This window comes from Calypte anna, chromosome 7 (assembly GCF_003957555.1).
Source record: "Calypte anna isolate BGI_N300 chromosome 7, bCalAnn1_v1.p, whole genome shotgun sequence".
Classification (NCBI taxonomy): Eukaryota; Metazoa; Chordata; class Aves; order Apodiformes; family Trochilidae; genus Calypte; species Calypte anna.
The window spans coordinates 16,589,626-16,617,274 of record NC_044253.1 but is presented as its reverse complement, the minus strand read 5'-3'; the positions used below and the strand labels follow the sequence as shown (position 1 = coordinate 16,617,274).

The 27,649-nt window shown below is 48.6% G+C and overlaps 2 protein-coding genes across 4 annotated transcripts in view; one reads left to right on the top strand and one right to left on the bottom strand.

Annotated features, from left to right (window-relative positions):
- The window catches only part of SLC4A3 (solute carrier family 4 member 3), a 34,838-nt gene extending 30,666 nt beyond the window's left edge, over positions 1-4,172 (bottom strand). The window contains exon 1 of one of the 2 annotated variants that reach the window (XM_030454144.1): positions 4,009-4,172. The gene's annotated coding sequence lies outside the window, so the exon portion shown is untranslated. The remainder of the gene's footprint in view (positions 1-4,008) is intronic. The other variant, XM_030454145.1, reaches the window with a different exon arrangement.
- A 44-nt stretch (positions 4,173-4,216) lies between these two features.
- On the top strand, positions 4,217-23,195 carry STK11IP (serine/threonine kinase 11 interacting protein). 2 transcript variants are annotated; one of them, XM_008498186.2, is made up of 25 exons: positions 4,217-4,445; positions 4,530-4,732; positions 6,739-6,813; positions 7,122-7,217; positions 8,124-8,231; positions 8,434-8,505; positions 9,265-9,394; positions 9,567-9,670; positions 10,332-10,424; positions 11,454-11,495; positions 11,975-12,142; positions 12,446-12,527; positions 12,637-12,987; positions 13,171-13,361; positions 14,303-14,413; positions 15,081-15,273; positions 16,751-17,245; positions 18,565-18,680; positions 18,872-18,969; positions 19,141-19,319; positions 19,574-19,658; positions 20,131-20,213; positions 21,719-21,945; positions 22,240-22,361; positions 22,897-23,195. In XM_008498186.2, the coding sequence occupies exons 1-25, from the start codon at positions 4,391-4,393 to the stop codon at positions 22,946-22,948; spliced, it is 3,531 nt and encodes a 1,176-aa protein (XP_008496408.2). In that variant the 5' UTR covers positions 4,217-4,390; the 3' UTR covers positions 22,949-23,195. The 2 variants fall into 2 exon arrangements, with proteins under 2 accessions (XP_008496408.2, XP_030310450.1); XM_030454590.1 differs by lacking the exon at positions 22,240-22,361 and having other exon boundaries at positions 4,218-4,445.
- The last annotated feature ends 4,454 nt before the right edge of the window (positions 23,196-27,649 follow it).

Sequence of the window (27,649 nt, the reverse complement as noted above, 5' to 3'; positions counted from 1 at the left end):
GAGTTTACTACTCCTGTTTCAAGTACATAGTATGAGCCACTGTTCAAGACAAGTTATTAAGACACTAAAAAAGATAGTCTGAAGGTGAAACCAGTAAGGCCACTTCATCACCCCTCCTATTCTGAAGATCTCTAAAAGGTGCTGCTACAGTTTCTGCTTACCCTGCCTACCTGAAGACAGGTAGACAAAAAAGATTAGCTTATTCAAACCAAAAATCCTGATGCTGTCTGTAAAGCAAGTTTTTCAGGAGCTAATCTGACCACTGATGAAGAAGGCTGTGTTGATCCATGCTCCTAATCATTGGGAAGAAGGCAAAACTTAATGAAAGAAACACCTCAAAAGCACCATTGGAGTCTTCAGTAATTGAGTCCCTCAATGAGACCTGAACAGCTCATGAGAAATATGCTGCCGAGAGAGTCACCTAAAAGTAAGCACAGAGTCCAGGCTACAGGGAACAGGACAGAAAAGAATGAAAATACCCAGTCCACTCTGTAGATCTTAAGCTGTAATCTCAACTTCACACTCTGTTTTCCAAGAAAGATAGACCAAAAGTGTTATAAGAGAGAACACAGAAAAAAGGAGAAAAGTCTGGAAATCATCTGTAAGCAGAGACTAAGCTGTTTTTAGTAGGAGACATAATGGGAGAAAATCGTAATGCATGTCTTTTATTTCCTTTTGCATTTAACTCAAGAAGGTATCATTCTATGAAAGTAAACAGCAGCACATTTGAAACTTCCAGTGGGAAGAACTGGCAGGGAAACCAGGCTCTGCAGACCTGCAGGGCCACAGCATAATGACTGTTATAGCAAGGATTGGGTATTTATAAGAAACATAACATCCACAACTACAGACTGCCTGCAAAAACGTGCTGCAAGTACTTCAGGGAGTAAAACGATGTAGTGACAGAATCCCTAAAGACTAGCAAAAAGGTAAAGGTAATTTAACAAAGAAAACGCTAATGCTCAGCTCCACCTCTGTCTCATTAAGGTGGGGCCTCCAAAAGATACTGCTGACTATCAGCAGTGTTGTGAAACCATGTCTTTTGTTTCAGGTAAAACTCAGGTTTGTCTGGAGCTAGGCTCAAGGAGAGAAACTCATAGCTGGGAGAACTGCTGGATGCAATGAACTCTGCTGACTCCAGCTTAGCAAGATGTTACACTGAGTTTAAAACTACAACCTGACTGCCTAAATGAAGTTAAAAGGGAGGCAAAATACAGCACTTTCTTTCTTTATCCACCAAAGCAGCATATTCTGAAACAGGCTGAAATTATGTCACTCTAATGATGCTGATGAGCAGCTAAAAGCAAGACAATTGTACTAGTAGTAAAATAGAGTCCTTGTGACTTGCTTTGACATTTCAGAGGGATTGTGAGGTGCCCACAGGGTTTCCATCTATCATCTACTCACCACCCTGTGAAAGGGGGATGCTACACATGGACACCCCGATCCAGCGAGGTGTGGGGGCAGAGCTGCCAGAGGGGTTTGTCACTTTGGGGCCAAGAGACAGATGAGGACGAGTGGCACATTCTTCTGTCCTAATCCTTCTCAGGGGACTGCACATGTCCTGGGAGCACTGGTGCTCCCGTTCAGAGCATTAATCGATGGCTGGCCACTAGAGGCCACTTGCCCCTTACTCTGTGCAACCTCTAGGAGAAAGGCTGGGTGGACAACTACTTGGATCTGGCCTGGAGTTTCTATTACCCACAACAGACGGAGTTCTGAGCAGAGCAACAAAAAATTGCCAGTAGGCCAGAGGGATTGATTTATAAGGAAAGGTTAGGAGCTAATTTTGTCTGGCGCAATATGGGATGACTAAGATGGGGAGGGGACAAGCCAGCAATCTGGAAAGATCTCAAGGGTGTAAAACATGACTGAAGATTTTGGGGTTTTTTTCAGGCAGTCATGAACAAAGAGACTTAGAAATGGGCTAAAATTTAAGAGAAACTTAAAGTGAATATCAGGGAGAATTCTGCTAGTGAGCTGAAGCACCCAGCCTGTAGGCATCACTGCCTGAGCTGCCATAAGAAGAACACATGACAAAAGGGGAAAGAAAAACAAACAAAAAAACAATAAACCTGAATGAATGATACCTTCACCCTACTGTATCTCCTGATTATCGGCAGTACATGATTCAGCATTCCCGCTCGGAGTAATTTTCAGTAATAAAAGCATCATGCCAGCAGGCCAGATTCAAAGGCAGGCCAGAAAAATCCACAGCCTGCTGACCTGCGTGCAGTCACACTTCCCTACTGTCCCTGCAGGCCCATCAGTAAACAGAACTGGCTCACCTAAATCACTGTACCCTGTACCGAACACCTAGGTTTGGGCCAGGACACTAGGCTAAACAATTACTGAAGGAAAGCGAACAGACATGCCCCCGAGATGCTGGCAGCTGTGGCATCTCCCACAGGTTGCTAACAGGGACTCCAGCAGGGCTTCCCTTGACCCTCAGAGGCTGCTTCACAGTGCCAGTACAGGAGCTTTCAGGTTTTGCTGAGAAAAACACATCTGGCACATCTTCAAGGCGCAGAGGCGAGCAGTTCACGCTGCCCCTTTGCAATAACGATGAGCCAGGAGCACTTCAGCAGGCTGCCCCAGCTCGGTGGGCAAGGAGCTGCTTGAAGGCAGCTATCAGGCCCTGCATCCATCTCCCCAGCTCCTGCCTAATCCCCTGGCTATTGGGCTGAGAATAATTTAGCCATGGAGTGTCTAGACGAGTGGATGTTAAGATAGGGAAAAGCCACAGGGGCAAAGCTGGTTTGGGGCAGAAGAGGAGACTCTGGCTGATAGACAGACAGGAAAAGCTCAAAAAGGAGAGGAATTAGAGGCATGGGGAGATTTTTCTGGGAAGACATACTGATGAGCCTGTCCATGGAGGAGAGGAGCCAGAGGGGTGCTGCTGCCAACACCAGAGCATTCAGATACTGCTGTGACAGTCACAGCCTCAAAGCCAAATGAAACAGGAGTGGGCTGCACAGCCCCCACCTCTCTCCTGCCATGGCAGAGGAACGGGGAACAGAGGAACACCAGAATGAAAAGGCAACACAAAAGATAGTAAACGCACAAAGTTTTCAGGCATGAAGGGTTTAACCTGTGGATTGCTGCCACATGGTTATGCTGAAAGTAAGAATACAGAAGTATATTACAAGGCTTTAAAATATCCATGAGTCCTGTACCCTACAAAACTAGCCTGGATAAACCACCAAAGCCATTCACTTCTGAAGCACCTGTTCCCTTCTGTGACTCTCCCTTCACAGAGGTACCAGACAGGATGGAACAGACAGACAGACACAGACAAACAGGAACAAAACCCTCTCCAGAATGGCGTACCAGCACCAGAGAGTGACAAGGAGACACCCCTCCATTGCACATAATGACAGCTCTGACTGACACACGTACAGCTGAGGGAGTGAAGGGATATAGGCAGGCGCTGGGGACACATTGCACCATGCACCTTGTCGGAGCGAGGGACCACACCACGCCGTGCAGCATCCAGCGCCGGGCACGGCGCTTTGCCTGGGACTGAGCTGCGTGCTGCGCCGTGCCCCATGCCATGCCCCGTGCCGTGCCCGAGCCATGCACTACGCACCGCGCCGTAGCACGACCCGCGCCGTACCGCACATCGTGCAGCACCAGGGAGCCCTATGCTCGCTGTGCCCCGCACATAGAACCAGGGGGGAGGGCGGCCAGGTGGGCTGCCCGGGCTCTCGGGGCAGCGGCGCCCACCACGCCTGTCTCCGGGGCCCGGAAGCTGCTGCAGCCCGGGGGCAGCGGAGGGCCAAGAGCCAGGACCCGCCCCCCCCGGGCCCCCCGCCCGGCCTGTACCTCGCACCGCTGGAGAAGGAGAGCCGCCCGCCGCCACCGCCCCGCAGAGCCCCAGCCCCGGCCCCGCCACCGCGCTCAGCCCGACACGTGCCGTGCCGTGCCGGCGGCGGGCGGCGCTGCGGCCCCGGCCCTGTTCATGGCGCGACGCGGCCCCGCCGCCCCACTTCGTGCCGCCCCACTTACCGGTTGGGCTGCGGAACGGCAGCAGCTGTGCCCCTACCCCCTACCCTCCACCCCCCCCGGCGGCGCACGGCGGCGGCTGTGGCGGTGGCGGCGGGGCGGGGACCGGGGGCCGCGGGCCCCGCTGGGCGGGAGGGGGACGCTGGGGCGGGCTCCATGGCAACCGGATGTAAGCGGCGGCGCTCTAGCCGCGGCGGCCCCCTCGCTGGAGCAGCGGAAGGGTGCGTCTCTGTGGTAACGCGGAAGTACCAGAGGCCTGCGGCGGCGTGGGAGGTGGACCGGGTTCGGGCCGCGCCGTGCTGAGCCGGGCCGAGCCGGGCCGAGCCGAGCCGGGCCGGGCCGCTGTCACCTCGGCTTCCGCCGCCTCAGCCTCTCCCGCCTGCAGATGGCGGCGGCGGAGACGCTGGTGCGTGGCCTGGCGCGGTTGCTGCAGGACGCGGGTGAGTGGCGGGCCGTCCGCTGTGAAAGCTCCGGTGTGAAGGCAGCAGTTCTCACTGCCCGGCCTGTCCTTCCCCTTCCCGCAGGGGACCTCGTCCTGGACGGCTCCAGCACGCTGACGCTGCTCACCTCCACCCTGCAGCACCTCACGCAGGTCTTCGAGCAGCACTTGGGCTCCCGCAACCAGAACCGGGGCTTCGTGGCCCTGCCCTCGCACCCCGCCGAGACCGCCGCCATCCTTCAGGCTCAGTTCCTCTTCGATGTCCTGCAGAAGACTCACTCGTTGAAGGTCCGTACCTACCGTGCCCGGGGAAGTGAGGGGCCGGGGGTATTGCGAGGCCGGCGAGCGGAGGCGGCAGACACAGCTGCCAGCTTCAGAGTCACTGAAGCCCACTGGCCCCGTCTTGCGTGTGTAACGCCTGGGTCGGCCCGCTCTCAAAGGGCTGTTGCATTGAGTCGTGGTTCAGCACGATGGTGTGCAGCTGCTTCGTCTAGGATCAGCTGTAAAACTCAGTGGAAAGTTTTTCAGAGTTAAAAACAGGGGAAGCAGGGGTTAATTATGTCCTGACCTTGGTAAGCTGTTGACATTGTTGGGAAAATGATTATTTCCTGAAATGCTTGAGCAGTTCAGGCTGTATCTGGCAGCAGAGCACAGCTGAATGCCCTCTGAATGATGATCTACAAGAGGCAGCAGAGCCGTGGCATTTGAGCAGAACAGTCAGATGTTGGATACAGCCACCACTCTGAGACCTTCTGCTTCTTGTTTCTGAGTTTGACTTGCTGCAGTGATTTGGGTTTCACAGTGTTGGGACATTGCTCAATAATTTTAAGAAGGCTATATTAAAGGTAATATTATGGAGCTAGGGATTCTGCAGAGGGCATTTTGGAAGGTGGCACGTTTTGCAAGGTTGCACATGATTATACTTGGCACAGGGGCACTGTTACAAGGGTAATAGTGGTGAACTGGGCCTGAAAGGGGAAGGGGAAATCAGCATCAGTCTTTCGGTTCCACAGTGGTGCTTAGGAGGTGTTCTGTCTGAGCTCTGTGGTCTGTGATGTCTTTATAACTGTTTTGTGTATGAGATGGGTTGGAGAGTTTACGTGAATGTTGTTGAGAGGGCTTTGTACCAGTCAGCTGAGGGTGGAGATTGGAGTGGGGTCCAGAGCCTGCGGAAAAACAGGCACCCTGGCAGGAGAAGGTGGGGAAGGACACTGAAATCTGGTTAGTGCTTACAGTAGCCAAAAAACAGCATCTTTCTGTAATACACCTGTAAAGACGGGGAAGCTACTCATTGTGGTGCCTTAACTGATTTGCTTGGAGGAACTGACAATTTATTTAACCCTGATCAGATCCTTAGGACAGGAGAGGGGGAAGAGATGGTAAGGGCACAGAGCAAGGATATCATCTGAAATAAACTTTGCTGAAACTGATCATAAGAGTTTCCCAGTGCTAGCTTCCCCTATAAATGGTCCTGTCCAACATCCCACGTTAGTGCTGGCAGGCAGTGGGCAGTGATTGATCTCAGCCAGGGCTCTAACTGTGGAAGCAGTGGTGGTGATGTGGCCTTGGTATGTCAGTTCTGTATCTGATGAGTCTCTGCAGGCTGACAGAGATGGTCTCTCCATTTGTACTCTGGTGTCTGCAGTGGAAACATCAACTACTTCATTACTCACATAATCTGAAATAGGGCTTATACGCTGTAGAAAGCACAAGAAGCTGGATTTAATAAGCTGCTTGAACACAGTCTAGCTACCCTGTGGTGAAAGAGCCAGTGGCTAAACTACAGAATATAAAGAGGAGGTTTGCAGGTACCTCAGTCTAATGCTCTCAGCATCTTGGGACGCAAACTGTGTTCCATTTGATCTGCTTCTGATTTGCATTATTTGGTGTGTTCTAGTGAAATGCACACCCACACCTCCCACAAGAGAGATAGTTTAGCTTCAGTTGCTTGATAAACATAGCTGTAGCAGTTAGCTTTGTCTTTATTTAGTAAATTTGTTAGAGTTGGCTAATGAGGAATCTAGCTGTCAGGCCTCCCTGTGGTATTGAAAGTAATGAAGCCACATAGGCAGAAGAGAAGAAAAGGGGTGCTATGGGCTGTGCTGGCTAACATGATTTTCTCTTTGACCTCTGTTAAATTAGGGAGCCAAGAGACAGTGCCAATACCCCAAGCATTGGAGGAGGGCATGTTAACACCTGAGCTGCTGTTCAAGCTGCTGCAGTTGGTGTATTGGGAGAGTAGTAGTTCAGTACAAATCAAGCTTGACGTGAGACTTCTTTTCTGTTTTCTCCAGCTTGTTCATGTTCCAAGCTGTGTTTTGCAATCTGCTGTGAAGATCTTCCCTTTCAAGTCCCTCCGGCATCTGGAAGTAAGTGCAAGAGGCAGAACTGGCTTTGAGTCTTGCTGTTTGACTTTTGTTGACTTAGGTTTGTGGTTGCAGAACACCACTACTCCTATAAACTGGGGTAGGCTTTTGTGGCTTCCCTAGAAGGCTAAGTTTAAACTCTAGCAACACTTCCTTGGGAGAAACCTGGGTAAGAGTGAAGGCTGGGATGTTAGGGAAGGCTTCAGCAGGGAAACAGGAGATCCCTTGCAAAGATGGGCCTGGGATGGCAGCTGCTCTTACACTGTAATATTTTGATGTATGTTGTCCTTATTTTCTCATCGCTGCTGTAGCTGAGGTCTGTCCCTCCACACTGCCTCCGGGGACTGCGATTTGTCTATTCTCAACTGGAATCTTTAACCTGTTGCAAGTGTATCAATACACTGGAGGTGAGTGTCTCTACACAGCTCATATGGAAAACTGCAGGGCAAAGGCATTCCTTCACACAGGAATGACAGGTTTAACTATCTTATCAGTCCATGTTGTATATGACTTTTTCTCCCTTCCCTGTTCTGGAGTCCTACTTCTAACTCATCACTGTTGAAGTATTCCCTGGCTGGATACTCAAGTGCTCTGTGGTCTCCTTTTTAGCTGCTTGAGAATGTCTTCCTCCGTTGAGTATTTGCATCGTCTAGATTTGACTGTCCTGTGTGTTTGGCTGTTTCCAGATGCTGCAGCTGATTGAGGTTTATTCATTGTACCTCAGCAGCCTTAAGTTAGAGCCGATTTTCAGAGGGAATGCTGTGCCCCTCACCCATGTCTTATCTCCACTGGTGGCCATCAGGTTTTTTAGACACAAAGTGAAGCTCCAGCTGCAGAGAACTGAGTAGCATGGGCTGTGCTAGCTGTGGGGCTCTGGGCTTCTGTCTGTGGCACCGAAGCAGCTGCCTCCTGGGAGCAGGGGCTACTGGTAGGAAGTGCTTTCAGTGGTTCTTCCATCTGCCAGAGGACAGGTTGGTGTGTATCTTGTGTATCTGACTTCTGTTTTGGTGGAGGTCTGAAAAAGGTTTTGTTAGCATAAATCTTGCTGCGTAGTGTTCAGAGCCTGTGAATTGTAGTGTTTGGTTAACTGTTGCCACTTGAGTGTAGGAAGCAAAAGCAGTTTCTTTCTAAATATCTAGTGTGCAGTTCCCACCACCTCCAAATACTTGAATTAGTGACATAAAAGTCACTGCCACTCTAGGCACAGCAGAGTCTGCAAAGCACCATATGCCACCCTAGTTTTAGGCTGTGTTCTTCTGCTGTTACTGTAGCAACTAGTCCTGACCAAGGAATGGCTCCTTACTTATTCCTAGGAAATCATTTCAGCATGTGGTGGAGATCTGAGCTGTGCTCTCCCATGGTTGGAATTGCAGACTGTGAACTTCAGCTATAACTCAATCACTGCCTTGGATGACTCACTGGTGAGTGGGGCACCCTTCCTGCATGACTGAAGGGAAGAGATAATCACAGCCAAGAACAAAGCACTCATCACTGAGTGCCTCAAGGTCTGGGTGGGAGGGAGTGGGCTGTGTTAATTTTGCTGGCCTTTCCCAGCAGGACAGGGCTTCCATGCTGTAAGGGAGACATTTGGAAGATCTTATATAGTGTCTTTGTGTCTTTCAGCAATTACTGAATGCCCTGAGAGTCTTGGATTTGAGTCACAACAAGATCCAGGATTGTGAGCACTATTTAATGGTGAGTATCTTGTCCTGAGCACCAGCGTTTCCTTGTATGGAGAGGATGCTGCTAAAGTGCTGTAATCATTAACTACGTGCCTGCTAAGTGAAGTGTAACAAAAGGAATTGGAGTTGTGGTCCAGCAAGCATGTGATTTACAGCTAGTGCCTGCAGCCTTGAAACTGTTGTACTGTGTGTGCAGCCCTGGTGCCACTGAGGCAGAGTTCCTCACCTGTTCTAAGGCAGGAGAGCTAGCTGTGTGTATCACTTGCCACTCCTATGTGGCCAAGTGATAAATACCAGGATGCATACAGTGTACGCTGTACATACGGTCACGCATGCAGTGGGGGATGGCAGTGAAATACATGCCCTGCTGGGCTAGATCTGCTTCTTCTAGGAGAAGTTATGAAACAGCTTTTCATGGAGCTGGTAAAACTCAGAATGTGTTATTTAGCATCATCCTTGCAAAGTTAAGAAAGGGCTCTTTTAATAGTTAAGTCCTGTTGCTATGGCAGGGGGTCTAGATCCTTACTATGAAGGTGGTGAGGAAAGAGAAAGCTGCTCCTAGCAAATTTTATGAAGTAGTTAGATCATGCTGAGCACCCCTAGACAAACCACTTCAAATGTGAACATCCATGTCTTGTTGCAGAAGTAGTCTTAAGGAATTCAACTGTTGGTTGACCTTGGTAGGATGGAAAAAATGGTAGGGCCTTGTACCCTGTCTTGAGTTCAGGGTCAGGTCTCAATTGATCCAGTTGCTGCTCTTCTCTCTGAACAGACCCTTACAGAACTTGAGTACCTCAATCTGGCTTATAACTTCCTGTCCAAGGTGCCAAACCTTGGTATCTTCAGCCGATCTAAGCTGGTGACTCTCATCCTGCGAAACAATGAGCTTGACAGCATTAATGGTGAGCCCACAAGGGAGAAATATTTCTGAGTTTAAGGCCTTTCTCTCTTCCCTGAGGAGGAACAGAACTTGAAATCCTGGGCACTAGGATTTTACTAGGGTTCAGTTTTGGGAGAGAGGGGTGGATGGGAGGTTCATAGTAGTGTGCTGATGGTGTCTTGCTTTATTTGCAGGGGTTGAACAGCTAGTGAATCTGCAGCACCTGGATGTGGCCTATAACTTGCTGCTGGAGCATGCCCAGTTGGCACCATTGTCCTCTCTGCACCGTGTAAAAAAAGTAAGCACAAAGCCTGATGGTTTGGTAGACTATTGATGTCATGGTCAGGGAGCGCAAGGTGGAGACCATGTGGTAATAAGAGGGTTTTCAAAGATCAATTCAGATCTTAAGCATTTTAATTTTAAAGTTGGAAGCTGATGAAGGAACATTAGAGAGGCAGCATTCATTTTTGGTGACCTGCTCAAGCCAACCTTTTTCCATAATTCATCCCATTGCTTCCATCCCACCTTTTTGCTTCCCCTTTCTGATTTTAGCACTGTCAAGTTCATTAAAGATTCTCCCCTAATCCTGTTGTGGGTTTGTATGTTCAGAGAAGTCTGAAGAAGGGTAAGTGAAGTCCTGGCCCAAACCAGGACACTATAGCACTTGTGAAGGAAGATGATAGTCTTCAAAGGACTGTTCTTTCAACACTTCATAGAGTCAGTACTGAAAAAGTTCCTAATGATTTAGGAACCTGAGTTGGAAGTATCTTAATTTCTTTCTCTATTTGCTTAACAAATTTCAGAAAACATTGTAAAAGCTTAGTCCTCTCCTGGCTTGATCACTGTTCTGCTGCAAGGATCTTTTCTGAGTTAGAGAGAAAGCCTGGAGCGTGCTGGCAGATTACATCAGAGCATAGAATATTGCTTCTGATAGCAGTTTCTCTATTTCCCCCACCCAGCTGCATCTGGAGGGAAACCCATTATGGTTCCATGCAAACCACCGATCTGCCACCCTTGTACATCTGTCTCCCAGGGCAGCCTCCTTCAGTAATGTGAGTATCAGCCATGTGCCTTCTGCCTCTGCTGTTGAAGGTGTAGGGTGTTCTGACACTCAGGGGAAAATGAGGGGAAAGAATTTCATAAACCTGAAAATTTCTTCCTGGGGTGTAAGAGTGACGATTTTTTAGTGGTTTGTTGGGTATTTGTTTTTTTGGGGGGGGGGGTTTGTTTTTTTTTTGTGGGGGGGGGGGGGGGAGTTTCAAATAGAGTAGTTTATCTTGAAATTTTTATGTGGTGTGCTGGCCAGGTCAGAGAGAGTTCAATATTCATCTCAAGTTTGCAAGACTTCGTATCTAGATATATCTTCACTATCCTTCATCAGTTGTTTCTCTCTGACGATTCCAAAACTTTATTCTTTTCCTGCTATGTAGCTGGATTTTGCAAAGAAGGAACTCACTGTCTTGGCCCACCTTGCCTAATTACATACTCCTTTGGCAACCGTGGCCACCTCCCTATCATTCTGCTCTCAGCTAGGTATCATCACTGTTTCCCTTGCACATTGGTACTTAGGTCAATTCTTGGTAATCTGATTTTAAATAAAGAAGCTACCAAAGAGAGCATTCTGGCAATTTAGGAAAGTAAACTTGCTTGCTAAGGGTTAGAAGGGGTTCCAAAGCTGATCTGCCCTTCATATAAGTGGCAAATGTCTGGATTCATTGTCTTCAAATTGCATCTTGGAACAAGCTACTGACTCAGGCAAAAAGTAGGGCACAAGCTTTGAGGTGAAAGTGAGTACCTCTCAAAATAACCTGTGTGTTGTTACAAAATATTCTATTGTATTCCTTGAACTGTCCTGTAAACAGGAAAGCCACAATGGTCCCTTCTGGCTTTACATGCTATTAGGTCAGGTAGCTACAACTGAAGGAGTGATGAATAGACAGGAACAGGGTTGTTGTCTTTTCAGTTTTGCGCTAGGGATCCCAAACCTAGGGTGGTCTGAAGGGGATTAGGAGTCAGCAGATGTTGTCCTGAGTATGTGCCAACCAAATGGAATCTGACTGCCAATGGATCTCTAATTACAGTTCCTCTTGGATGGGGAGCCACTGTCTTCCTCAGACTTAATGGTAAGTACAGTTGTAGACTGATCTTACCAGCTTTGGGTGTGGGAGCTCTGACAGTTTTTTGCATTGTTACATGTGCCCCTAAATCTTTATGGGCTGCCTTGACTCTTTGACACAGTTCATTTTGGCCCAGTCTTTGCTGATTCCTAGTAATTGCTGGGACTGGCCATTGTAGCCTTGCAGAACTTGGAGCCTTGCCTGTTTCTTCTTCAGGATCCTGCCTGGTACTTGACACTTGAATTACATGGCAGCAAACCAAACAATTATCAGTTTCCCATGTTTTTAACAAAGGCAGATATTGAGTCAAATCAGAGTGGTCATGATAAAAAATCCAGTCAATCAGGCAGGATCTGTTGTCATCATCAACTGAGATGGTGAAAGTTTGGGGAGAAGGGCAGGGAAGTTGTCAGGCTGAGTTGTGGCTTGGTAACCTTGTCTTCCCTTTGCACTCAGCAGGCAGCATTCTCTTCTTTTGGCTTTAGCACCTTCCAAGACTTGTGCAAAGTGTGTCACAGTCAATCCATACTTCTACCTCAGAGAAAACTCTCCTGGACCGCAGTGCTCTGGACAGTTCCTGTGCTGCAGACTTCAGTGACAGTCCCTCCCCAGCAGAGAATGTGGCTGTCAGGCTCCCTCGGAGGAAAAGCAAGGTCTGGGACTGAAATAGCTGCTTAACCATGTAGTTGGCATGTTGGGTGAAGGGGCTTCCTCAACATGAAAGCCTCATATAGTGGGATGTGGTCTTGTACTGACTGTATGGTAGTGGTAGTGAGCCTCTGTACTTTGGTGTGTTAGAAAGGTGCTGGGCTTCACATCAGTCTAGATATACTTTGACAAATATTTCATGGTGTGCTACTGTACTGTAGCAGCCATGAACCCTTCAGCTTGGCAGAGCCAGATGCTCTTTTGCTTGTTCTGGTGCCTCCCAACTATTCTTATTCCTTTTGTTCCAGGGAAAAGTCAAAGTACGCAGAGCGAGCATTTCGGAGCCCAGTGACACAGAACATGAGGCCCCGGCATTACCTCTCTCTGCCGGTAAGGATTGTTGTCTTCTTCAGTGAAACAGCAGCTGAACTGCCCACACTCAAGAGGCGTGCTCTGGCGTGGCAACTGTTTTCATACTTCTGAAGTTTCCTCTCTGCAGGCCTGGTCCTACAACATCAGAAGGAGATGAAGCGCTTGAGCAGCTTCAGAGATCGTTTTGGTGTTGACTGGCTGCAGTACAAGAGACATCTAGAGAAGAATGACCAAGTACCTGTCATCTGCCGGAGTCGTTCTGCAGATGAAATTGCAGGCAGGCCTGCTGCAATGGATTTGCAGAGTGAGAGCTCTGAGACAGAGCAAAGAAAATTCCAAGTATCCCAGAAAGAATCCCCTCCTCATTTGGATGATACTGAGAAGAAGGAAGAGCCTGAAGTACAGCTGGATGAACACATAGAAGAAGAGGAAGCAGATGAGCTAATGCTGGGGGAGGAAGAGGAGGAGAAGCCAGAAGGTAAATAGGGTCTTTCACTGGTGTGTTTGAGAGCTTGGGTGATGAAAGAATAGACGGAACAAATGTGATATCCCTGAAGTTTTATCATGCTTCCCAGTATTGTAAGAATTCTAAGGACTGGGGCCAAGCAAACTGTGAAGGTCTGCTGTGTGTACATACCTGTACTGTGTCTTATTTTGGCAGTGGACCTTTGCCAGCCAGTGCTGGTGAGTCAAATAGAAGGTGAAGGGGACCCTGAGCCAGACTGGATCTTCCTGCGAGTTACAGCTAAGCATGTGATTGAGGTGGAACTGAAGGCTGCCAGAGTCCTTCACAAGCTGGAGCTGAAATGCCTGGAGAAGGTGGACACCTCTGAGATGAACTGGAAGAGGATGGTAAGTTACGCCTCTTGTGCGAGTCTTTGGCATCTTACTCCCTGTGTGGGCCAGCATTCTGGATTTGGTCTTCTGTCACAGTACCCTGCAGGTCTTTTCCTAGCTCCTGCAAAGCCTGATTGATTGATTGAGCATCTCTTCCACCCAACACATGTATCAACAGCATCTGTATTGCTTAGAGTACCTGTGGTAATATAGCAGAAGCCAGCACCAATTCTGTTCCAAAGCTGGAGTTAAAAAGTCAATGGCTGGACTTGTTCCAGTGTGCAAGAATGGGAGACTTCTCAAGAGGAGCCTGTATGAAACAGAGACTCTCTGCCATCCATTCCTCACCAGGATATCACCGTGGCCTTAGAGGACTGCTTGTGGACTGCACTATTTCTTAGACAGTGTAGCACTGAGCCTAGTGTGATGTTTGGAAATCTACTAGTAGATCAATGAATGGTTTTCCATCTGCTTTAGGTGCATGCATTACCAGTACCAGCCCTATTTTGCTTTTGTGGTTCTTTAGAAAGGGATTTCAGAAATCTCTCTTTCCTCATGGTCGGATGTTTGCATTCAGTGTGGACATGTTCACAGGCTTCTCTAATACTGTTTTCTCCAAAAGCTCCAACTCATTTTTCCTTCCTGCCCTTGTACTTCCTGAATGTTTGTGGCTTGATATGCCTCAGAATATCAGTTTTCATGATACCCTTGTAAGAAGGTGTTTCATTTGAAATGCTTTGTTCCAGGCCCTGAAAAATTACTTTTGTTCTCAGCACTTGTGAGCTTATTTTTATTTGTTTGTTTATATCCATTTTACTGTGCTCCCAAATGCTATCAGCTAGTCAGGTCTTACTAAATTCAGTGCTTATATGGCCATGTTTCAGACAGTTGCAAACAAATCTGTATAGTGGATGCTGTGCTCTCTTTAGAACTGGTTTTGTTTTTATCTCCCGTAGGATGTGGAGCAAATTTTCCCTGTCCTCACGCTGCACTTCAGCTACATTCGCAAGGACCGGCAGAAGCGCAAATATGTGGTGCTGGATGACTGCCCAGAGCAGTGCCTGCAGGTGGAGAGGAAGGAGGGGGAAGCCTGGGGAAGGGGCAATGTTAGTGGAAGACACTGGTCCCCAGCCACTGCGTAGCCCCTGATTTTAGAGCACACGTACATCTACTGCCCTATTGCAGCTCATGTCTGGCTTGTAAGCTGAGGATTTCTCCTGCTACACAAATGACCAGTAGAGGGCCCTGTGAGCCACGGGCTGATGTTTCCTGGGTGCTGAGTGATGCTCTAGCCCTAGCCTGGACTTAGCCCTCCAGACAATGAGAGTGTCAGTGCTATGGCCGCTCTGGTCTGCACAGCTGCTGGAGGAAGTTGGGTCTCAAAGTATTTTTCTCAAGGTACTGTTGTTTAAGTACATTTAAACAAGATGTTACAGAGAAAGCACAAAAAAATGGGACCTTTGAGACCACAGTTCTAGAAATACCCTTGCAATACATAGATAAGAGGATTGGAACTGCAAAAACAGGTTCTCTTGGTCTTAATGCAGTGAAGCCCTTGGCAAGTCTTGCATAGACTGGCTGTTGTACTCCATTAGCTGGGAAATGGCCCTGCATCCCTTGCAGTCCATCATGCTGTAATGAAGCATGTGAGACTTGCTGATTTCAGAGCCCTGCTTCCATTAGGATGGTTATAGCTGCATGCTAGCACTCTTTTCCCTGTGCTGCTACTTTTAGTGTGTCCTTGAAGTGCTGTCTCCAGCTGTTGAGGAGAATCGTCGAAACCAAGACCAGGAAAAGGGATCCACAAAGCTCCAGTGCCTGAAGTGCAAGCAGGAGTTTTCACAGCCTGCTCCCTGGCATCAAGGTTCTTATCCTTCAGAGGCTGGAGATGCCAAAATCCTGGAGACCCTGATTGCCTCAAAAAAAGGTAAGATGTAGTGCCCAGAAACAGGATGCTAGCTAATTCCAAGACAGACTGCTGGAATGGCAGCTGTGGTGCAGATCATGGAATATGTAGGAGAGGGATGATGCCTTGGCTGTACTGAAATTAAAACCTGTTGTGGGATGTACTCTCACTTGACCCACTTGGACTAGGAAGAGCCTGTCTTGTTCACAAGCCAGAATAAGCCACTGTTTTAAGGTTAAGCAAAGAGAGCAGCCCAGCTGTGGGTGGCCTGGGGTCTGAGAAGACACAGGGGTGCTGGAAACTGCAGATGGGCCACAGAAATCTGAAGGCTGGGAGAGGCCTTAATGGTCACATGGTCTCTCAACCTGTTGAAGCCAAGGTCAGTTCTACCACAGAGACTAATTTGGGCTTTTCCTAATGGAGGCTTCTGGGGAATCTGCTTCAGTATTTTGGGTAAAAACTTGGCTGTTAGACATCAGAAAAACCACCAGAACCCTGACCTAGGTCTCCTTGGCTGTGATCTTAAGCCCACTTTTGCTTGCCTGATGGGGAATGATTTATTCCTTTCTTCATATTTGAGGGCCATTATTGTTCTCCCCCTCCCTACAACTAGTCCGGTCTTCTCTCATCTAGACTAAATAAGCTCAGGTCCCTAGATAATTTGCTTGTCAGTCATATCTTATATAATGCAGTTATTCTTGCTGGTCTCCTTTGTACTCTTTCCCATTTGTCCACATATTTCTTTGTGTGTCTGAAACTAGATGTGGTATTTTGGCTGAGACATGGCTAGTGCTGAGGAGGTACCTTCCAGTTCCTGATTTTTTTCAAAGCTCAGTGGGGAGTGCCCAGCCTTAGCTCAGAAGATGCTTCTTGTTTGATGAAGTATCCTGGGATCAAAGTACTGCAGTGATGGCAAAAGTGCTGTCCTGGCTGCAGCACTTCCATCCACCCCAGGATACTTTCTTCCCCCCCACCAGGGTAGTGGGAGTCCCAAGATCCAGCTGGGAGTCTTCTGTGGTGTGGATAAAGGGAGCATCAGGAATTGGGGTCAGGAAGGATGAGGACAGCTGGAAAAGTGACACAGCATGTCTAGCTGGAGGGTAAACTAAGCTGGGGATGGAGGTGGCTAAGAAAGGTTGAATTGGCTGGTTATGATTTTGGTTTTCAAAGACTATGTGAGCATTTGTGGACACAAAGTGGAGGAAAATCATGAGACAGAGTCCTGATGTAGTTTCAGTTGCAACTAAAGCACACAGTGGTCACTAACGCTGAGCAGAGCTATTTCTGGTGGATGTTAGCACTGATCCAAAATTTCTCAATAATCTGTGAGGTGATGTGTGTAGGATATGATTCAGAGTTGCTTAACAAGTTGCTCAAGTCAGATAACTATTGTCTACTTCAAAAGGAATAATTTATGGTTTGCAGAAGGGAAAAAAAAAACCCAAGGAGAATCTTGTTGTGCGTTTTTTTTCTTTATCCCTGATGAAATCTTTCACAGATGCTGCAGCAGCTGGTGAGCCCATAGTCTGTCCCAGTTGTTCTAGTGACCATGTGGTCATCCTGCCTTCAGAGGTGTATTCCAGCACACCTTTGCCATCTGGCCATGATAGCACAAGTGAAGACCTATCAGACTCTGTCCTGGAGGGAGGAAGCCAACAGGAGGGCCCAGAGGAAACGCCTGCCCTGGCCAGTGAGAGTGGGAAGTTCTACATCGGCGGGGAGGACAGCTCTGAGATGGATACCAGCAACAGCACCAGGACCCCAGAGCCGAGTGGCGAGCACAACAGCGCTCTCTATTCCAGCTCCCGCAGTTCAGATGGAGGCATCGGGAAAAAGGAGCTGAGCCTGAAGAGCCAGTACTTGTCCCTCAGCCACACAGACACAAACGGGGGCAGCTTGATGGGTAGCTACCGCTACAGTGTTTCTCGTGGGCCCACTCCTTCCCAGCTCTCTTTGAACTCCGAATCTGAGGAAACATGGAACCTCAGTCCAGGTGAGTATGCAGGAGCACAGCTGGGTTTAGGGGTGTGCACAGTTTGGTGCTGGGCTTTCTCACTGGTGCTTGCAGGGTTCACTGCCTCCTGTCTAATGGGGAGGGGGTGTCACGAAGCCCAATCAGCAGTAACTGTGGTTCTTTTGTGCATTTTTTCATTCCCCTTTCTGTTCGATCCTTGTGCCTGAATATAGTGAAAACTGAATCAGATCCTAATTCTGGGTATTTCTCAGAGTCTGACTAATAAGGTCTTCTTCTGGGAGCTGCACCGCTCAGTGACAGACACACTGGGTTCCTGTGGCACCGGTGAACTCCCAGCTGAAGCATTACTTTTAGAGACTACTATGCACAATTTCTCTGTATTTATTCATGGGCTTAAGTACAGTGTGAGGCTGGTGTTTTTGTAGGAGGCTTTGGTTAGTGGATCCACAATTACTTGTGCTTTCCTCAGCGGTCTTTGTGAGCTTCAAATGACAAAGCCTGTCCCAAAGAAGAGACTCTGTGATGGCTGTGTGAGGGCTATTGTGCAAGACAGCAGTTACTAGGAAGTCTACAAATGCTTTCTGTGCAGCACCTTGGGTTTCTGATGAAGCAGACTGCCTTTGCTTGGGTATCAGCTTGTGATTTACAGAATAACTGAAGCTGGTACAGGACCAGTGTATAGGATTGGCATGGTCAGTCCTGTACACTTGAAGTGTCAGAAATAAAGCAGTCTTCTTCTCCAGGTAAAATCACAAGGTCTCAGTTTATAAACCAAACCCCTGCGAAAGTTCCTGCTGAGAAGTGATTAGTATAGTGTTTGTGGTGGAGAACACCTGCACTGGGAAGCATATTTTCTCAGGTAGTATTGTGGCTATTGCATAAATTACGTGGTCATACAATTGCATGACAAACATAATTATATTCCTTAGCAGTTTTATTGATGTCTTCCTCAGCCCTCTTTAGCCTTACCACAGCCAAAGTTGGAGTTTAAAAAGTTGACTTGAGCTGACACCAGCTGAAATGAGAAATATCTTTCACAAATTGCCCTTCTGCCAAATCTGCCAGCAAAGTAGTGTCCTCCTGTGATTAAACAGCTGAGCATAGATTGAAGATGGGTTAGACCAAAGCTTTGTATATGTCAAAAAGCAAGTGTTGAGGTCATGAAATCCCCTCATGTCTCCACATAGAGACCTGTGGCCTGTAAAGCCCTGGATTTGGCCCTTTGTCTTGAGGAGAGCCTTGATGGAAGCTGGTGTGCAGAAGGGGTGATGCTGCTGCCATGCTTGGGCAGCACCTGGTCCGTGGGCAGTGTTAATGATGCTCTTTGCTCTCCTCAGCTGTGAACAGCATCCCCAGCATGAGGGACTTCCGGTCTGTGGATCATCGCCTGAAGCTGTACCTGGATATGGAGGTTTTTGAAGAGGACACTGAGGAGTTCCAGTGCTTCCTCAAGGTGAGCTCCCGCGATACCATTCCTACAGCTCCTTGGCTGTACTTCTTGCCACCCTGCAAGTTCTGCACTGGGGTGACATCCTAGAGGCTGTGGGGTGTGAAGGGAGCTGAAGTGTGTTTGAGTTGGTCCTTTCCATGAGTGAGCTAGCAAGGGGCAGGCCAGTGGTGTGACCCACCCTCTCTGTACTCTAGGTGGTTATGGTGAAGTTTGGCCGACAAGAAGAGTTCCTCTCAGTCCTGGTTGCCTCTGATCTCAAGATTTATGTGCTGGAAGTCACGGGGGCTATCAGGTGAGGAGAATGGTGGCAAGTGAGACCCTGCGAGTGCCAGCCTGTGCTAGCCTTACACTGCAGGTGTGGTGACATGCAAAGGCTCTTCTGGCAACCCCCCCCTACTGCAGTCTAATGTGGGAGAGGAGATGGGGCAGCCTGCTGCAACTGAGAGCTATGCTCTGTAATTAGGGGACAACCTGCAAATTGGCTGAAGAAGAATGACTCTCACTACCTGTCTGATATTTCCTATCTGGAAGTGGGACTCTGCCACCAGAGCTTGCGAATGGAGTTTGAGAACCCAAAAGCCTCCTACAATCTGCTAATGCGGAACCAAAGCTGCTGTGACCAGTTCCTGGAGACTCTGACACGTAAGAGTAGAGCTGTAGTTGGAGGGGTGTGAGGTGGGGAGAGAATTTGGAAGATTTGCTCTTGAAAAGTTCCCAGGAGAGCTGTAGTTGGAAGTATGTGGGAAATTTACTTCTTACCAGCTCAGAAAAAAATTGGGGGAGAACACCTTTAGCACCGTAACTTTGAGTGTCTCTCTGTTGACTAGAGAACCATTCTGAGATGTAATATTCTTTCCTTGGGTTTGCAACAAAAGACACCTTTTCCCTCTCTTTAGATCTCATGCAAGAGCTGCCTGCTAAGCACAGGAGTAAGGTGAAAGAAATCCCAACTGTGGAAATGAATCCACAGCATTGGCTATGGTAAGAACAGCCTCTTGAGAAGTTGGGGTTTTGGATAAAAGAGGATGTTTTCTTCTCCAGCCATGCCTGGGAAGCACAGTTCTCAAAAGATCAGAGCACAGGAGGAGGTGATGTTGGAGTGGCAGCCATGCCTGTGTTGCAGGTTTAAGGCAACTGGTTCAGGTGCCAGCTGCACAAATGGTGAGCAGGCAAAGGTGTGTCACAGACTGAGTCAGGGAGGATTCCACATCACCTGGAGGAGCCTTAGCAGAAAATAATGGAGGGAAGAAAAGAAGGAGGCATAGGGCAGCCTCCTCCCTTGCAAGAAGCAATTGTTTCCTAGCTGATGAGGTGGTAGGCAGAGTAACAGGAGGGAGGTTGATTGTACAACATCGGGAAGAGGTGGGTCCCTCAGTTCCCCAAAAGGACAGTGAACAGTAGCTAGCTCACAGCAGACCTAGACTTGATTAGCCTGCTGTTGTATCTCTTCCAGGCCTCTGCTGGACTCCAAGACCACAGATTCTGCAGCTGCAGATGACCCTTGTTTTTTCTACCTGCTGGCCTACCTCATCCAAGGTACAGGAGATCTTGGAAGCCAGGTGTCCCACACCTTTTGCTGCCTGCTTACATGCTTGTATCTTTAGTGTACAGTCTGTGGGAAGAGAGCTGAGCCTTTGGTCCAGCAGCAAGATGGGGCAGGGGCATGGGTGAGGTCTGGTTTTTTTAGTGTTTAGATGTGGAGGATAGCAGCATGCTTCTCCCTGCACATCAAGAGAAACTACAACCCCTTTTCTGCATGATGGTCTGTGCTATAGGAAGCAGCTGGTCTTGAACACCGGGTTTGCTGACAACTTAGAATGGTTTCTGAGAAGCTAGAGATTTTCTAAGGGCTGGATCGTTGCCCTGAGCTGAGGGAAAGCTGGGGGCTCATACACAAACAGCTGGTTTGTGTGAGGAGCTGAAAAGCTTCTCAGTTTGGGAAAATAGAAACAGGTGTCTGGAACCTGAGACAGTAGGACAGATGCAGCCTGCTGTAGTCCATCAAGTTCTGTTCTAGGGCTTGCTGAGGGCCAAATGTGCTAAACCTGGGATCTGAATCTTCAGCGAACAATTACAGTGTCTCCTTAGCTTGGGACACTGAAAAAAAGCAACCTAGCTTTTTTAAATTAGCTCTGACCAATTGTTTACTACTCTTATACCTGTGCTTACCACTGACCATTGGGGAGGTATGAGAGAATAAGAATCAGAAGAATCTGTGGGAAGTATATTTGTAGGTCTTCTCAAGCTGAACAAATAGCCTATGGGAGGGTGAACATAAATTGTGCGTTTTTTTACTCTCGGTTTTTGAGTAGGGTGCCCTACACTGGACACAGTTCCAGCTGAGACCTCATTGCCAAGTAGACAAGACTAATTAAACATCTTATTTCTGGTACTCCTACTAATTCCCAGCAGTGGGATGTGATGAGAAAAGCAACATGTTGCTGTAGCAGCTTGTGATTCCTCTGTGACCTCAGCCAGTTCTACTATTGATTCCCTATTTCTGTGCATCTAGTACTTTTCATTTGCATCTGATGAAATCAGTTGTATATTTATGCTCCCTACAGTTTATCAAAACTACTTTGCTTCCTGCCATACTTATGACACATCCCAACTTGGTATTAAACTTTGTGTGTGCGGTTACAACCATCAGATATCTGCAGCCAGACAAATTCAGGCCAAAAAAGGCGGCTGTTTAGCTGGAGCTGATGACTTTTAACTATGGAATCATAAAGTGTTGTTCAAGAGGTGAAAGGACTCGAATGTTTTTTCCTGCCTCACATGAGGACATAGGCTGGACAAAGCTTGCTGGGAGATCGTCTATCTTATGCATGCTCCTGCAATGAGATTGGATAAGCTGGTCAAACCCAGCCATGTTTAGCTACCCTGCTCCCCCTCTTCAGTTAGGAAGCCAGATAACAGCCAGGAAGCTGTTCACCCAGTTACTGTTGCTGGAATGTATTTCCCCAGGGGAAAGCAAAGCTGGTTCTGTGGTGACTCAGGCTTCTCAGCAAAGCCTGTCCTATTCCCTTGCATCCTTTTAGGGGCATCTGCTTTCCCTGTGACCCTGCTGAGCACCCGAAGCATGCTGTTTCTGCTGGAGGAGAATCACCAGTGGCAGGTGCAGCCCTCCTTGGATGCAGACCATGAGGCAGAAACGCCTCTTAAGAGCAACATCCAGTTGAAGGAGAAGCAGATGATCAGCAGTATTAGCAATGTCATAACCTATCGACTCTGTCCATGTGACATCAAGCTGATGCTTTATGATGAGGTAATGGGGCACACAAGATGCTGGGGGCTAGATTGTGCCCAGAACCCAGTTCCTGTCAAGGGTACTTTGGGGCTGTCATTTCCCACCCTAACCTAGGACCTTGCACAACAGAGACAGGGGAGCACAGGGTATTGCTGCTGTACAGAAGTCATGCAGGGACACTTCCACAGCTGGCAGCAGAGAGGGTGGAGGATGTAACATAGGAAATGGGAGGAGCTGACAGGTGCTGGGGAACAGCAGCTCAGGGGTTATCAGGCCCTGCTCATCCACCTCCCTCTCTTTCCTCCCTCCCAGGTGCTGAAGGTGGAGAGCACTTGGCACATCCGCACAGAGTGCCCTGAGCTCCTGCTACAGCTGGTGGAGTGGATCCGTAGGCCCTGGGAGGAGATGTTCTCAATCAAGCTACGGAAGGCTGTGTATGAGGGGCTGGAGTGAGCTTACCAACTGTGTGCAGGCAGGACTTGGAGTCAAGCATGCTGCTGTGCTGGTGACAGTGCACAAGTGTCTCCCATTCCCATTAGACCTTGCTGTCCTGTGACCCCTGCTTTCAACTCTACTCCTGCCCCTGACCCTTATTTGTTGAGAATGAAGGGAGCACACAATGGTCCAGACTGCACAGTCACTTGCACTGGCCTGGCTATGGAAGGAGGAGGAGGGGAGTATTATTCCCTGTAATACTGCATAAGCTACACAGAATTTTAACTTGGCAGTGTCTGCTCGTCTCCTTCAGGGCCACATAGAGTACCACTGAAGGAAGAAGGAAGCCAGACAAATGTTCAGTAGGACATGCAGTGGTACAAAGTAAGCAGCAGGCCAGAGGCAGTTGGGTGCTGTGGTCTTACCATCAGGTGTATTTGCTGCCTTTCTACCTGTCTCCAAACAGCAGCCAGTATTTGCTGCTGATTTTTCTTTTTTTCCTTTTTTTTTCCTCCCCCTTCTTCTTGTCCACAGCTTCCCTAAAGCTGCCTGCTTCAAACGGGAGCCTGATTGCACAAGGGGATGAGGCATGTTGGACTAACAAACCCCACAGAGAGCCCTTACCTGCCTGCCTGGCAGGGCGTGGCTCAGTCTGCTGCTGAAGTCTTTCACTGTCACTGGGGAGGGAGAAGCTGTGAGGCTCTTGGCACAGAAATACGTTGTTCATTGCTTAGGGGTCAGGACCCTTGTGGGCACAAGCAGGTACAAGTGAGGCTCAGACTTTTCTGAGCAGTCCAAAAGCAAGAGTTTATTTTAACATGAGTTTTACTATTTTCTACTGTAAATAAAAGTTTATATTTACTGAATTGTCATCTTTTGTCTATTTCATCCTCTTTCACTACTGTAAGATCTTGCATACTGGCTTTGTAGCAGTCTCAATGGTTCTACAGCATCTCACAGGGTTCAAGCTGTTCTCCCTCTCCTGTTCAGGATGGGTGCTGATGGGCTGCTAGACAAATCTCAATATTCCTGACTCCCAAGGAACAAGGCCCAAACAGGATTAGACTGATGACAAGTACCAGTTGTGTTGTTCTCCTGTGACCCTCATACCCTCAGGTGAGCATCCTGTGGGCTTCCAGCCCCAGCAAGTTGCTCACTGGCTGTACAGGCCTTCAGAGTGTGATTCTCATAGGGGATGTTGCTGCATGCCCATGGAGGTAGGAGTACCTGCCCCCAAGTTCTTCCCTGTTGCAGGCATTACTTCGTCTCAAACTGCCCTGCACGCTTAATGCAGCTGCAGAAATGCTGCTGCCTGGCGAGGGCTTGCTGTGTCTCAGGGGTCTCTGCACCCTACCCAGTGAAGAGCAAGTAAAGATGCCATGTGTGGTGTTTTGATGCAGCTGAAACTTCCTGTGGGGGTGCACAGAAATGGTGCTGCCTGGTGGGATCCGATAGTCCAAATAAGGAGCTTTACTGATGTCTGCGTTTCCCAGAGCAATGTCTCTGTCGTGCTGCAAGTGTTCAACCCACTGTTTCAGGGCACACTTTCCCACAGCTGAATCCTTAATGACAAAACCTCTATTTTATGCCAAGGTGATCTAGATTTCTTCATAGACGTGTATTTGGCATTCAGTCCCTGATGCCTGTTTTCTTTGGATACTGATTACTGCAGCTCTTTGCAAGTGTTTCTATGATGTCTAGACTTCACATACTCAAAGTTGGTGGCTGTGGTTTTGGTTTCTGCTACTTGGAACACAGCAGTGACTGTGTCCCACAGCATCCCACTGTTCCAGTCTCACCTTGGCAGATCAGTTAAACTTTCTCTCCCTGGTCAAACCAGCTATGCCATCCTCATAGCCATAGGAGAGCAGGATGTTCAGTTTCCATATTTTGTAGTGGTCCAAAGGCCACCTTGCAGCATGCTCTTGGACACTTTCTTGGACTCACTGTACAATTAGACTTTCTCCCATCACTTCCAGAAGCAGTTGAATTGCTGAAGGCCTAGTGGCTGATATTTTTGTCTAGCCTTCTACAGACTTGCTTGACTAGATCTTAACTGTCTTGAGGCAGATGTCACAATGCATTCCATTTTCTCCTCCACTCTTTCTAAATGGACATATGGTTGTTGCTCTCCATTCCTTTGGAGCAATCTCGGACTGCAAGCATGGGTGAGCTTGAAAGCATTGCCAGCACCTAGCACTTTGTCCAGAGGAAGGAGTATGAGTTACGATTCTGTCTTCATCTTGTCATCTAAGGAGCTTGTGCATGTTCTGTCTTCATCTTCTATAACTTTTTTACAAGGGGCAAGAGGCAAAATTGGAGTTATTGTACCAGCGCACTGATGCCTCTTCTATGTGAGTGGATTCCCTGAGAAAGCCCATCCCTGGAGCTTTTTTTTTTCCATCTCAGCTGAGCTGCACCTTTGCTCTGTCATGCTTGTGTCTGTGTACATTGAGGGGCCTGAGAAAGTGTGGACTGCCAGAACCAAAGGTTTCAGTGGTGTGTCTGTCCACTGTTCTTCTCAAGCTCTTCCAAGTTTACTGCACAAGTGACTACTCGTTTGTTCTCTGCTCCTTGAAACATCTCTGCAGCTCTGTGCTCAGCTCAGCATTAGCCCCTTGGTCCTCTTAACAGCTCCCTGCTCTTCTGCATTCCTCTGGCCACTGACAGGGAAGCTCTCACGATGCCACAACCTCTCTCTTGCCTCTGTATGAAACACTTGCTTTATTTTCCCTTAGGGACTTGTCCTGGTTGTTACAAGGTTAACCCCTTTGTGGTTGATTTGCAATTGTGAACGCTTTGCTGTGGGTCTCCTGACACTAAGCAGAGTGATGGAATTAACTGCTCTTATTGCATCATCTGGGGGGGTGTAAGGGCTTCCTGATAGGCTTCTCCACTCCAGCACTGCTGGTAGCCCCCACTGGTGGTTCTGCAGGAACAGGGGTTGTATAGGAGAGCCAGGACTTCTGGAAAGGATGTGACATTCGTTGAATCAGCTGCAGATGTCTTCTGCCTGTCATGACACTGAAGGTGCAGTCCCTCAGCTGCACTCATAGACACTCTTGATTTTCCCCGTCTTTCCCCTCTCCTTTTCTGGATGCACTTGGCTCTGGCCCTCAGCTGCTAGCATTGAGCAAGCCTGGTCTGAATCTCAGCATTTCCCTGCCTATATCTGCCTGGAGGTCACAGGCTCTTCTCAAGATGTGTTTAGCTGAAGGTAAGCCAAGGCCTGGAGTGATTACAGGCCTCCAGAGATGAGCTGCCAGCAGCTATGGGATCAGGCTGGCCATTGCCATGAGCCTGAAGCTACCACTGCTTTTCCACAGACATGTACCAGCCTTGTTTTACTTGAGTGTTTAACTCATCAATGAAAACAATGTCTCAATCATGGGTTTAGCTATTTCAGTACTTCCTGCTCTGCATCTCTGCCCTTCTAAAGCAGTGCTGTCTTTTGAGCATACATAGCCTGTGGGTTGGCTGTCAGTTCTCTTGTGCCATGTCTAACTAAGGAAGACTTGTTTCTAATCAAACTGTATGACTGGAAGGACTGGTCATTTACTTCTAGCAGAATATCTCTGCTGTCCTCATCTTCAGGAGACTGGTGATGTAGCAGCAAGGAACACACATTCCCTGCAGCTTGCAGACCTGCCTGGCGGCCAGCTTTGTCCCTTCTGGGGATGCCAACACTTCTTAATCCAATTTACAGAGCAATGTCCCAGGGCAGTTTAACCCACATCCCTTTGGACTACCCTCCAGCTTGGCTGGCAGAAGAAAAAACAGTGAGCACAGGTTAGACTGGAGTGCCACACACAGTGCTGGGGTGCTGACAGAATTCATCACCCAGGGACTGGGGAGCATACCCTAGCAGGGAGGAGGTGAGCATGTACCCCTGCTGTGCTTCATAATCCACCAGGGGGTAAAGGGAATGGGGCTTTATTTCCAAGTCATCCCAGCCTTCTCTCAGTCTTTGTTACAGGGGACAGTCATTGCCCTTTGTGCTCCTGGGACAGAGCATGTCTCTGCCTGTTATCAGAAGGTTATTAAGCTAGCTGTGGAGCTGTCCTGTGTCAGGACAAACAGTTCCTAATAGAGCTGTCTGCTCCCCATCCCAGAGCCAGATGAGCTGTTTAACCTAGGAAGAGCATGTTTGCTGCCAAGGACTCATGCTGCCCACCTGCAGCCCTGCTCAGGGAGGGTGCAGCTAGTTCACCCCTTCCTCACCCTGCTGCCAAGCACAGCTGGATGAGATCCATGCCACCCTACAGCAAACACACCTGGGGTGCCCAGCCCTACCATCTGCTGTGCTGCCATAGCCTCCAGAACCAGAGGCAGGCGTAGCAGGGTTCAGCCCATCCTTCCCTATAGGTTAGAGCAGGAACTGAGGCTGCCATTCAGAGGCAGACTGGGCCCTGTGCCCTCCATGGTACCCTGTGTCCAGCAGCCAAGGCAGGATCCCACGGTATAGTCCCTGAGGCTGCCTCCATTGCAGTGCTGTGGCTGAGCAGGGGCTGTTTGTGAGACCTCTCGCAGCATCCCTCCTGAGCGGTACTGTTTGTCCCAAAGTTGTTCAAAGATGTTCTTAGCCCTGCACTCACACTCCTCAGCCACTCCACCTCCCCTGTGAAGACAGGCTGAGAGATTTGGGGTTGTTGCTTGGAAAAGAGAAGAGTCTGAGGATACCCTATAGCAGCCTTCCAGCACCTGAAGGGGGCCTACAAGAAACTGGAGATGGACTTTTTACAAAGACATGTAGCAATAGGACAAAGGGGAAAGATTTTAAACTGGAAGAATGTAGATTTAGCAAAATATTATGATGAAATTCTTTACTGTGAGGGTGGTGAGACACCGGCACAGGTTGCTCAGAGAAGCTGTGGCTGCCCCCACCCTGGATGCATTCAAGGCCAGGTTGGATGGAGCTGTGAGCAGCCTGGTCTAGTGGGAGGTGTTCCATAGCAGAGGGTTTTAACTAGATGATCTTTGATGTCCCTTCTAACCCAAACTATTCTATAATCTCCTCAATTACCAGTTCCCGTTGCTCTTGCTGTTCTACTATGCTCCACACATTCACACCAGGTCTGGGCTCTACCCCACAGACTTAGTGGTTTGAGGATGACTCTGGTTTTTGTGGTTGGTGACTGTGCTCATCTCTGAGCTGGACCCCACAAGGCTGCTGGTCTTGCACATCCTTCCTGCCCATGATGGTTCCAGGCTCTGTCAGCCTCAGCTGATGTGGGAAGGGATGAGGGTGGACAACACCCTTTGCCAGCTGCTTTCCTTTCCTGGCTGT

What these genes read in the sequence shown, in the direction of transcription:
- STK11IP (XM_008498186.2), top strand. Translation starts at nt 4,391, where the DNA reads ATGGCGGCGGCGGAGACGCTGGTGCGTGGCCTGGCGCGGTTGCTGCAG. An exon ending in CTCTGCACCGTGTAAAAAAA is followed by an intron (nt 9,671 to 10,331) that starts GTAAGCACAAAG and finishes TCCCCCACCCAG; the next exon opens with CTGCATCTGGAGGGAAACCC. An exon ending in GGGCAGCCTCCTTCAGTAAT is followed by an intron (nt 10,425 to 11,453) that starts GTGAGTATCAGC and finishes CTCTAATTACAG; the next exon opens with TTCCTCTTGGATGGGGAGCC.